The 12,799-nt window shown below is 38.2% G+C and overlaps 1 protein-coding gene across 2 annotated transcripts in view; it reads left to right on the top strand.

The window, feature by feature from the left end:
* The window catches only part of LOC105033845 (uncharacterized), a 167,931-nt gene that overhangs the window by 106,878 nt on the left and 48,254 nt on the right, over positions 1-12,799 (top strand). For both annotated transcript variants that reach the window (XM_019846787.3, XM_073246109.1), the window contains exons 28-30: positions 12,043-12,108; positions 12,389-12,533; positions 12,690-12,754. In XM_019846787.3, the coding sequence (XP_019702346.1) occupies positions 12,043-12,108; positions 12,389-12,533; positions 12,690-12,754 (276 nt within the window). The remainder of the gene's footprint in view (positions 1-12,042; positions 12,109-12,388; positions 12,534-12,689; positions 12,755-12,799) is intronic.

The raw sequence follows: 12,799 nt of genomic DNA, 5'->3' as shown, positions 1-12,799 counted from the left end.
CTTTGTTTATTTGTTAATAATGAAGTGAGAATTTTTCTCATTTAAGAAATAAAAATTAGCTTTAATGGAGTACAGTTGCAAGGCAGTGGGCCAAAATGAGATATAAAATATCCTATTTATAGAGTGCAAGCTATATTTTTGGCATATCTGGTTGCTGGATCTAAACTCTGATCCATTGCAATATGTTTGTTTACCTTTTACACTAAGCTCTCTTGATTTACTGTGTGATTTTGTGCAGCAAGAAAGTGGTTTTGTACCAACTTGACAGACATGTCCAACAATGCCTTCAGTAGCAGACTATGCTAGGAAATAATTTATGTTTGGAATTTAAATAGATAAGGTGAATATTTGCTATTTTTCCATTCTGGACCAAAACGGGTTGGATGCTTTGCAGTTGCATCAGCTTTTACATATTAACCCATACATGTCAATCATACCCCTCTGTTGCTATCAGTTGCTTTCTGTATTCCAATTCCAACTCATCAAGGGATGGTATTAGCTAGCAAACCAAGGTTTTTGGAATCGGTAGCGGGACTCGCATTGGTTTTTGATTGGTTATGGTATGGTACCGGTATCGTACCTACCGACACTCGATACGGTCGGATGTGCTAATTCTGTACTAGTGTTTTTTTTTTTATTTTTTTAGTTTCTTTTCAATCCAATCAATTTTTTTTTTATTTTTGAATTATTTTAGATCCAAATTAATGTTCATTTATATGATATAATATTTCTATTACTCCGAAAAAATAAAAGAAATCTAAAACAATACGTGGAATGTATTTAATGTACAAACTACAAAGTATAATGTACTGATCTTAAGATCTCTATTGATCTAGTTTCTCGTCGAAAGTCGAGGGCACTTGTAGATATCTGCATCATCCACATATTTAGGAGGAACATCAACCCATCCCTCTAACCATGCAGCATTGTAGTCCTGAACCTCATAAGGCATCTATTTTGGATGTAGGACATCTCAGATCTCTCGCTCAAACTCTAGCTCTGAGAGTTATCCTCAGATTGATGGTACGATTATAAAAGGGCCCATCCAAATATACCGATAGTAAAATCCGATCTATAAGATGCTCCGGACTACATAGGGTAGTAGCCACTAGAAGACGATGCTTCGGACACATCATATCCATATGGATCATAAGTTGCTTATGGATAATAGGATCCATAATACGAGGATGAACCTGAAACATCTATGGATCCTACTGCACATGCAAGGTTATCTGCAATTGCATCATGTGCTGAACGATCTCAGGAGCCTGTCACCTATATGAAATCATATTCTTGCGAGTTCTATTAACTCATGCACCATGGTTCCTATACTGTGCGGCATGCATATATTGGGACTCACTTGTGAATCGAAGACCATCCTATGGCTGCATCTCACGAACGATGGTCTCTTATCTTCCACTTCCTCTCTGGCCATCAGATCCATGACCATTGTCATCACTCTCCCTAATCTTTGAATTTAAGTGAGTTGACTTTACTCTCCGTGTCTGGATTGTAACTATCTTTCCTTTTTCTTTTTCTTTTCGTTGAGCAGTTGCTTGGCCTCCCCTCGTGCCCCTCTATGACTGACTTTGTTGTGCTTGGGAGGATGAATGTTGTTGCGGTCAAGGGCTCATGGCTCGGCATGTGAGAAATTATCCGCTTTGGCCTATGAGCCTCACAATTTTGCCCCTTTAAAAAGTACCTCACGTGGGAAGGATGATCGCTTCCTTATAAACTAGAGTCTCTCTTGACTCACAATCGATCTGCGACTAATAAAAGTCTTCTCCTCTACACCACAACATTGCCCTCCAGTCAAGGGAGAGTGTGTACGGACGGGAGTGCCCTCCTTATTTTTACCACAGCTCCTGAGGGAGTCTGTGTACGGATGGGAGGTGCCCTCATTTTTATCACAGACTGGTATGTACTTTCACAGACTCGGCATGTGAAGAATGGTGCTAATGCTGTGGTCAAGGGCTCATGACTCGGCATGTGAAGAATTATTTGCTCTGGTCTATGGGCCTCATGATTTTGCCCTTTTAAAAGGCATCTCACGTGGGAAGAATGATCCCTTCTTTATAAGCTAGAGTCTCCCTTGACTCACAACCAATGTGGGACTAATGAAGTTCTCCCCTCTATTCCATAATATAGCTCCCCAGTTAAGGGGGAGTCTATATACGGACGAGAGTGCCCTCTTTTTTTTTATCACAGCTCGTGAAAGAGTCTATGTACGGATAGGAGGTGCCCTCATTTTTACCACAGACCGGTGTGTACTCCCATAGATCGTGTCTGTGTACTCCCATAGATCGATGTACGGATGGGAGGAGCCCCATAGTCCAAAGGCGGCGCATCGGCCCCATGGTGGGTGCTAATGTTGCGGTCAAGGGCTCATGGCTCGACACGTGAGGAATTATCTGCTCTGATCCATGGGCCTCATGATTTTGCCTCTTTAAAAGGTGCCTCATGTGGGAAGGGTGATCCCTTCCTTATAAGCTAGAGTCTCTCTTGATTCCAATCAGTGTGGAACTAATGAAGTCCTCCCCTCTACACCACAGCAAATGTCTTCTCTCTTATTAAGATGACCGATCTTGTCTCCATAGTTCTCGCTCAAATCTCTAGGAGGATGTCTTGGACATGAAGTCATGTGATGAATGACTCCCTAGTGGCCCCTTAGGTTGTGGCTGATTAGCTAGAATCTTATGTGGAATATTTCTATCTGCCCATTACTTTGGATCCACCCTAATTTTTAAGCTACTAAACTAGCTAGTTGTGGAAGGAATTTTGGCTCATCAAGCTCTGGCTCTTGCTGTTTGTTGCTGGCCTGCAAGCCATTCGATCATTAGATCCTCATCATCAACAGCATAATCATCTATCGTCGGATCCATATACTTTAGCTGTATTTTCTTTTGGATGCATTTTAGCCTCAATTTCACATTATAATGAACGTATATGAGATCGTTGAGGTGCTTCTATGTCAGGCGGTTTCTTTACTTGCTGTGGATGAGGGCAAAAGTTGATCAATTGTGCTCACAACTACTAGAGGAGACCATCTAGAAAAGAATACGAATAGCCACACCTTTCAAATTATCTACGTATTGTCTAAAATGAATCCACCATTCAGCTGTAAAAATATTAAGTAAAATTACGTATTAGATTATATGAAATTAGTAGACATGTAATGTCAACAAAGTCTTATTGTTATTGATATCTAATTTATCTGGATTCATCCTTTTTTTTTTGCTTATGACAGCCAATAAGACTTCAAAGCTATTTATCCCTTCTTTAAACTATTTCATCTATGGAAAATATATTTATTAACAAATATGTTATTGATTGAAGATTGGATTTTGTTAAATGATCACATCTCAGTTAACCTAACATATCTCTTGCAGACATATAGATGTGATTTCTAGATTAGGCACCATCTTATATATCACATTATGGAGAGCACTCAGAAGCTTGTTATCCATATCTATTCCAAGCAAGTTTCGTAGATTCGATACCGAAATCTGTGCTGGTTGTCGGCCGGTATGGTACGGTACCATACTGTATCAAACTGCATCATATCCTACGATAATAAAAAAATAAAAAAAATTTCATCCATCAGCACCAAAAAAAAGGAAATCAGATCGAATCGGCCCCAATCTGTACCAAATCGGACCAAACCATCTGATATCGGGTGCTTCGAGCCGATACCATATCAAACTGATTGGTTCGATCCGGTTCAGCCTATTTTCCAAAAATTTGGCCTAAATTGGATCGGCTCTCCACTGGTATAGTTCGATACAAGATGTACTGATTGATTTGGGCCGATATGGAATATCATGATTCCAGATCTAGTGCACTAGAATCTCATATTTAAATAGTAAGCTACAGATAAATTTCACAAATGATTAAGTAAACTTATACAGGTATAAGAGAAAAACTTTCGCAGTATTTTTGATTTTGTGCTTATCTACTAGATGCAAGTCCTTACCCATCTGGTAGTTCTATGGTCGCTTGATGATGTTGATGTATTTTTTGGCATGTTTCGGATCTAAGCCTTTATTATCTTATTGATCCGTTGCCAGAATGACTAACTCGTTACCAAGTTCTCCACATGACTTTTCTCAGTGTCGGCTCTCGCATATTTGCTCTCCTGCACTCGGCATTGACAAACATCTGATACAAGGCTGCTTTCTTGTTCATAAGGCTATCAAGTGCTATATAGTTTATAGCAAACCGTGTAATATCCGGTCTTAAAATCTCCCCTCAAATGTATGTTCCCATCAGTGACAAGATTCATGAATGATTGTAGATGAATCTAGTAATTGTCTGGGCTAAGTCCACTGCCTATTGCACCCTACGAAGTTTTCCAATATCTATCAACATGAGGTCGATATAATATGCAGCACATAGGGTCTAGTAAATATGCGGTCGCCACTCCAATTTTCTAGTGGTCCTATATTGCGGCCCATTATTTGTGATAATCTATACGACATTCTGCTCTCCTATCACATCAATCAACTCCATTAGTCCAAGGATGTACATGGCGTCCTGCATCTTATATGAAGCATCAATTGACTTGTGAAAAAATATTTTTTCATTACAATATATCAAGAAGTTGATGATGCTTTGTCTAGTAGGACCGGTCCAACCATTACACATCATCGTCAGTCCGTATGTGGGTAATTTGTTCTTATAGGAAGAAATCCATGTTTATAGATCCTTCTTGTTATTGTCAAGAAGCTTATCGTAGATGTCCCTAGGTCCTAGAGGATCTATACCCAGACCAATAGCTTATGTGACTGAAATGGCAGATTGATAGTATGTGTTGCTTGCTACATTCACTGGAATGTGGCTGAAATGAAATCATGATCCAATAGCTTGCTACATATCTTTCTTCTTATCCTTCTTCAGCATATTATCAATCAATGATTTAAGTCCCGATGGGATGGGGGCTGTTCCAGCCATCCTATCCCGTTCCTCTGAGATTCTGGCATTTGGAACGGGTGCGGGACCCCGAAACAAGCATCTGGCCTCTGTCCCGGCCATACCACCTTCTTCTTGGCTGGATCGTGCGTCGGTATAGCTTTTTCGATCGGGACTTACACTGTTTCCCTCTTTCGATCCATCACCAGGAGGGAGGAGCATGGGAGGGAGGGAGCCGTACTGACCTTTTTTTCATTGCCGTCAGCATCATCACTGGGAGGGAGGAGCAAGGTCGGGAGGGAGTTGCTCAGGGAGGAGAGAGAGGAGAAAGGAGGTGTTTGGATCTCCGACGAGGAAACAAGGGAGGATGGATGAGGGAGGAGAGATTAGAGAGGAGTGGACGGGAAGAATGGTCGGTTTGTCAAAACCTTTGAGGTCGTTTTCGCCTCTTTCGGCCTAATGCCATTGATCACACCCACACAAATCTCAAAGCATCAGACCTCTATGATTTCACTGCATGTATGCATGTATTGGCTCCGTGTGATTCATGGTTCGATGACTTCGGTCTTCGTGTGATGCACGGTTCGATATTCATGTGGCCTCCATATTGCATGCACCAGGTGCAATTGGGCTGCATGAAATCCACGATGGATAACACGCCATGCTACCCCTTGTATTTCACCAATTCCTGTTTGCATGCTATCCACCATGCATATGCTCCAAGATTTGCGATGGTTCACTTGGTGCATGCAATGATTCTTCTTCGCGTGTGTGTGATTGCTTGATATCTCTGCACTGGCTAGGTGTGTCCAACTCTTGGTTGAACGAACTCTAAAAACTCCTTAACTACCTATAATAAATATAATAAATAATTAAACTAATTTTTATTAATTGTAAAAATATTTATAAATTAGAAAAATATATTTTGAAATTACAAAAAATCCTAAACATAGACATGGATCGATAATTGGATATAATAAATATAATAAATAATAAGATAAATTTTAGTAATTGTAAAAGTTTTTAGAAATTATAAAAATGTATCCTAAACCTAGAAAAGGGAACATAGTGAATGTAATAAATATAATAAATAATTAGAATAAATTTTATTAATTATAAAAATGTTTAGAAATTATAAAAATATATTTTAGAAATTACAAAAAATCCTAAACATAGAGATGGATAGGTAATTGCATATAATAAATATGATAAATAATTAAAATAAATATTATAGATTATAAAAACATATTTTAGAAATTACAAAAAAAATCCTAAATATCGAAATGGGTAGGTATCTGAATATAATAAATATAATAAGTAATTAAAATAACAAAAATTTTAAAAAATTATGATAACTTTGGAAAACTATGGATATAGCATATGCAACTTAAATCCAATTTCTAGATACTCATAATTATTAATTTCATAAACTTTTTAAAACTAGATGGATTTCAATAGCAAGCAATAGAAGGATCTAGATATTGGGTGGCATTTCGAAAAAATAGGCAAAGATTGGCATCAAGACAAGTATAATTATTTTGATATTTTTACTTTATCAAGTACTCGTGCATGCGTCAATTATGAGAGATTGTTGCTTCGTAATCAAGAAGTGATATTCAATAACCTGGAAGAACATAATGCATCATACGTTAGTATTAAAGGTGTAAAAAATTCTGTTCAAACCATCTAAACCGTCCAATTAGATCCGAACTGAACCAAATATGGCGGTTTGATGGTTTAACTGATTCGATTTGGTTGAATAAAATAGAAAAATTGATATTTCGGTTTGGTTGTTGGCTTACTGATTTATGTGATATGCTAAAATTGAACCAAACCAACAAACCAAAATTAAAACGATGTCATTTCATATATTTATATATACACCTATGTTACACGCTTCATATATTTACATATACACCCATGTTATATATTTGTTCAAAGTTGAGCTTTGTACTTTATATGAATTAAGAATCTAAAATATTGATTTGGCATTATTTCAATTCAACTTGAACCAAATTTGACTTAATTATGGACAATAATAAGGGAACAAAAAATAAAAATCAAATCGATCAACCCGTTTAAACCATTTAAATACTTGAGAAAGCTACATGAAGAAATCGAACCAACACAAAACCGAATCGAAGAAATTGATTATGTTTAGTCAAATATTTGATTTTAGGAACCTCTTAAATCGAAATATTGGTTCGGTTGGAAAAAATCACTTAAAACCGAACCAATCAATCTATTTTTAGCCCTAGATAGTATTAAATAGAACTAATCTATTATAAATATATCACTTTTGAAGTTCGAATACTTTTAAACAATAAATAGATCAATAAAACTTCAAGATAAATTCAAACAAGTAACATATATATATATATATAAAAGGATGTCCCAAGCGTGTACCATGACACTCGACTAGGACGGCCATCGTGATGGGGCGAGATGCGGGGCATCCCGTTCCGAACGAAAATCAAGATGCGCTGATCCCACGAGATTTAAAACTTTGCTATCAATTCTCTACTACTTTGAATTCTTGCCGGAGAAAGCCTATAGATTCAAATCATGGATGGTGGCTCCTGCTAAAATCTCTTTAAAGGACTTTCTTCTACTGCCAAAAACCTCCAATATAGATAAAATACTGTCTGCCTCTACTGACGGTCTCCCTGACTGAGGAGATCCTCTTGAACTCGGACTCTCCTCCAATGGTCGTAGAGCTGGATCTTGATTCATAGCATGATAGTCCATAGCGTTCTCTATATCTGACATCTCCTTTAGCTGGTATTGATCATCGCAAGATTTTACGTCCTAACGAGACAAGGGGCGTCCCAGCCATCCCATCTCGTTTCTGTGAGAAAATGAGATCGAGATGGGGTCGGGACTCCGAAACCCATTCATGTAGGGAAAGAAGAAGAAAGACGAAAGAAATAACGAAGGATGGAAAAGGGGAAAGGTGAAAGGAAAGAAGAAGCAAAACGAAAGAAAGGAAGGGAGAAGAAAAAGAAAGAAAAGAAAGGAGGAAGAAAGAAAAGAGAAAGAAGAAGTTAAAGGAAAAAAAGAAAGAAAGAGATGACAAAAAGAAAGAACAAAAGAAAGGAAGGTAGAAGAAAAAAAGAAAAGAAGGAAAGAAAAAAGAAAGGAGAAAAAGGGAGAGACATGGATAGGGCTGGAAGTAGGCTCGGGCTGGCTTCGGGTCGGGCTTTGGGTCGGCCCGAAACCATTTGGGCCGGACTCGGGCCCAAAAAACTAGGCCCGTTTTACTTTCGGGCCGGGCTCGGGCAGACCTTTGGCCCGACCTGGGCCCAAGCTCGAAGTCAGGCTCGACCCTTCCGCCCTCCTCTGCCTTTGCCTGGATTCCGGTACAATAAAAAAGGATTAGAGTGGGAAGTCTCCCCCTCGATTGGAGGGAGCCGCTGTCGGGAAAAGATGACGCACCGATGCCGAAGGTGGAGGTGGCGGCGGACTTGGCTGTAGGAGATGGCGACTGCGGTGTAGGGGAATCAGAAGTGTTGATGGTGGCGGAGCTCTCCGATCATCAGCCCCAGAGGTCCCAATCTCGAAGCATCTTGCCTGGATCCTCCCGAAAGGGGTTCGAAAAAGATGAACAACTTCAGATTGCTCATGATTTATGATAGATCCCATCAGATGGTGTCACAGATGGGCTCCGTCAGTGTGTTGGCCGGCGACCCAAAGCCGTCGGCCGCAATGCCACCACAGGAGCTCTTGACGGAGGGGACGCTTAGCGGCATGGTGGTGGGAGCCTTCTAGTAGGCGGCATTCTCAGTACCCCTCCATTCCCCCCGCTGACCTCCCCCTCCTCCGCTCTTCCCTCCTCTCCCTTGCCTCCTACCGCCCCCTCCCCTGCTTATCCCCTCCCTTCCTCTGCAACAAGCTTGCCCAGGCCTGATTGGGTTCAGGCCTGATTTAGGTTTGGACGCGGGCCGGCCTGATTAGGTTCGGGCCAGTCTCGGGCCCGGGCTCAGGCCGGGCTCGAGCCTGTATTTTTTTAAAAAAATCGGGCTTAAGCCCAGCCCGAAACCCGAAAAATTATTTCAGGCCGAGCTCGAGCTAAGATAGAACCCAGCCCAGTTTCAGCCCTAGACATGGAGGATATCTATCAGGATGCATGATCGGAATGGCTGTTGAGACGAGATGGAATAATGGAGTATACCGTTCTATGGAGATATCGAGACACCATCCCACGAGTTTTAAAACCTTGGATCATGCAGACTCACCTGAAGGGCATCCTCAATCTGTGCCTCGTCATCTGGAGCGAAGGCCTCCTTTGACTCTTTAGAGTGATAAGGTGGATCTATGGCTCTGCAGTCCACCTGCTCCTGCTTTATCCTCTCCTTTGTTGCTTTGAATTCAGTGAGGTGCTTCTTCATCAGCTATTGGACCTCCTATGGGTATTTTCGGTATATGGCTACATCAGGGTAACCACCGCCAAGTACTGCTTCAACCTAGTCAACGCTCCTCTCTTGAACTCTGTGTTGCACCATGTGCATCTCCACTGGTGCCGAGCCGAGACCATATTGCCATGGTCCCAATTAATGTCACGCTTTGGATCTTTCTTCTTACTCGATGGATTCATTTCTGTAGGTTCAACAAAGCATGTCAGTTTAATAATTATGTAAAAAATAATAAAATTTTGTCATCCTAAAATGAAAATCTAATATTTAAATTTCAGAAAATATATCTGAATAATATATTTCATACTTCTAAGTTTTTATAATTTTTATTTATATCTAATTTTTTATATTGAAAAATAATTTTAAATCTCATAAATTTAGAAAAATATGTTATGTGCTTCAAATAATACTTCTGAATTAGCTAAAATGTAGTACTAATTTTACATATTTTTATGAATTGATTATATATTATATATTATTTAATTAATTAAAAAAATATTTTTTAATCTAAAAAATTTTAAAGATTTATATGAGCTTAGATACAAGTAGAAATATATCATGTATGTTACATATATTTTTCTAAGTCCATGTACATACATTAAATTCTATTTATTTTTTAATTTTATTCAAAATTAGGCCTAGGCTACTATATGCATCATGCATCAAAATCTTCACAATTGGACATCAATTTTATGTTGAAAGTAGCTTGAATTGTCTTAAACAATATTCTGATTTTATAGTTATTTTTTTAATTTTATTTTTTATATTTTTTTATTTCAAATATATATTTTTAATTTTAAAAATATGTAGTCAATAAAAATTAATAATTTTAGTGTCATTGTGTAGATCATCCAAAGATATGCAACATATAATGAAATCATACCAAAATCAAAAATTTTAGATGATTCTCTTATTTGTCTATTTATTGCCTTTTTTGACCAAAAAATGCAAAAAAATGATTGAGAAAAAGTTGGATTATTTTGAATCGGATTGAAATATCTTGATTTCTCGATGAAATTGTAGAAAACTTGGCGAGTTGGGGGGTGTTTGTTTTTTTTTCTTCTGTTTAAAATGAAACAAAAGAAGAAAGGCAGAGAAGCATTACTTCTCTACCTTTTGAAAGCTTTTATCCTAATAGCTACCCACCCCACCCCATCCCTCACCCTATCCCCCACCCACATGCTAGTTGGTTCGCACAGTGAACTGACCAGAACTATGCGGTTTTGGGTTGCACCAGACCGAACCGGTTGGTTTGGTGCGGTTCGAGATCATTTCTCGAAGTTTAGCCCCAAACTGGACTGGCCGGCTGGTTTGGTGCAGCTCGAGATCATTTCTCGAATTTTAGCTCATTCTCAACTGGTCCGATTTGATACAGGGTGTACCGATTGGTACGGAATTCTATGTAGCAAACCTTTGGTAAATTGCTTTTCAAATGTCGATTATCACATCTTCGTCGGAAAGATGATTTTGTGTTAGATGGGATATGATGTGTTGGTATTATTTTTGATTATGTGAAAAAGTAGTTTTAGACAGCATTTTCAGAACCTCCTTGAATCACTTTGTTTGGGGCATACCGAGCCGAACCGGACCGGTTTAGCTGTGGTTTTCGGCACCAAGAATAAAAAAAAAAGGAATCGGTCGATTCGGACCTGAATCGGGCGGTATATGGCTTGAATCGGTCGGTTTTGGGCTTATTTTGAACCGAGCCGCCCGGTTCAGTGGTTTAAAAAGAAAGAAAGATGTAGAGAGGAAGTCGAAAGACTTTCTCTCTATTTCTTTCGTTTCTTCGATGCTTTCCCTCACTCCCTAACACTGAGAGCACCAAGAAATCGTCGAAACAGTGTGGATTCGAGGTATGTTCTCCTTCCTAGCTTCCTTTCTTCTCTTCCCCTCTTCTTTTTTTTTTTAAACAAAAATTCATGAAAAATGAAAAAAAACAAGGGGCAACTATGTCAAAATTTTGTTTTTTTGTATGATTTTAATATATGTTGTAGATCTATAGATGATCTACACAAGGACACTAAAATCATTAATTTTCATTAAGTATATAATTTGTAAAGTTTAAAATATATTTTCACAATAAAAAATTATTTTAAAAAATTAAAATTTGAAAAATAATTGTAAAATTAGATTATTAACGAGGGATTTACAAGCTACTTTCGACTTAAATTTGGTGCCTATTTATCAAAGTTTTGATGCATCTTGCATATAGTGGTCTAGGCCTAAACATTAAGTAATATCGCAAACATTAATTAATATTACTAAATTATAATTTGAACTTCAAAACAATCAATAATCACTAAAAATTTCATTGAATACCCCTTTCTCAAAAAAAAAAAAAGCTTTGGAAAAAGCTTGTACAGTTTGGGAAGGGGGTTGAAACGGTCTTTCTTTATCCATTGGCATGCCGGTTTGGCTGGCATGCCTGGCCGTACCACATGTCGGTACGGTTTGGTACCGGTACCATACCATACCGTACCAGCTTTTGACCGGCACGGCCACCGGTACTGGTACCAAAAGCCTTGGTTTTACATGTGTCAACTACTAGTCAGGCTATTTATTTCTTATTATGTATTTGAAGATTCTTATTTTTTCTAAATTGATATTTGTGTGTCTAAGAGTAACCTGTTCATAAACTTTTTCTTGGTTTTTTTGCTTTGATATTTTTGATGCTGTTATTTAATAGTATGTTTCCTAAAACTTTCATTTGTTTCTTTACCAGCCTCCTTGCTGTCAGCCTGATGAAGGATCATGTGGCATGGGCGAAATATGCAAAGATTGTACCACGGTATTTTATCATCAGAGATCTGGCTGTTGTTCTATATTTGTTACAGTAAACTTAGCCTTTTTGGATTAAGGATGTATCCCTTTATTGGAATAGATCAAAAATGCAATTAATACGTATTTACTCTGAATAAAAGTATGAGTTTTTCCTTATCGCTCCGGCTTTTGACTGCATTAACTGCTATATGGATTTCATATATTTTCAATTCTTTATTTTCGCCTAATGATATATGAGTTGATAATCAAGAAGTTTATGAAAACTTACAAGGTGTTTTCTGTTTTAGTGCTTCCGTTATTCACAATTACATAATGGCCGTCCATCTACAGTACAGTTCAAGCAAAAGCTCCCATGGTTTCTCAATGCATTGCCATCCTCAGATTGTGCTAAGGGTGGCAAAGGAGCTTACACCACTAGTGTGGACCTCACTGGTCTGTATCATGTTCCTTGGCTTTATTTGTACATATAATAGTGCAGCAGTTAATGTTTATCCATCATGGTCATAAAATAGCAACTTATTTCACATTCTTAGTATATGAATATGTAGTTTCATTATTGTCAAACTTGACAGTTTGTCCATTTCTTAGGTTATGAGAGTGGAATTATTCAAGCAGCATCATTTCGTACATACCACACTCCCCTTAATAAACAAGTAAAGAGGAAAAATACCTCTAATTTAATCTTGCTATTGTGCCAT

This window comes from Elaeis guineensis, chromosome 11 (assembly GCF_000442705.2).
Source record: "Elaeis guineensis isolate ETL-2024a chromosome 11, EG11, whole genome shotgun sequence".
NCBI classification, from domain to species: Eukaryota; Viridiplantae; Streptophyta; class Magnoliopsida; order Arecales; family Arecaceae; genus Elaeis; species Elaeis guineensis.
The sequence above is the reverse complement of the archived record's forward strand: the minus strand, read 5'-3'. Positions and strand labels throughout refer to the sequence as shown.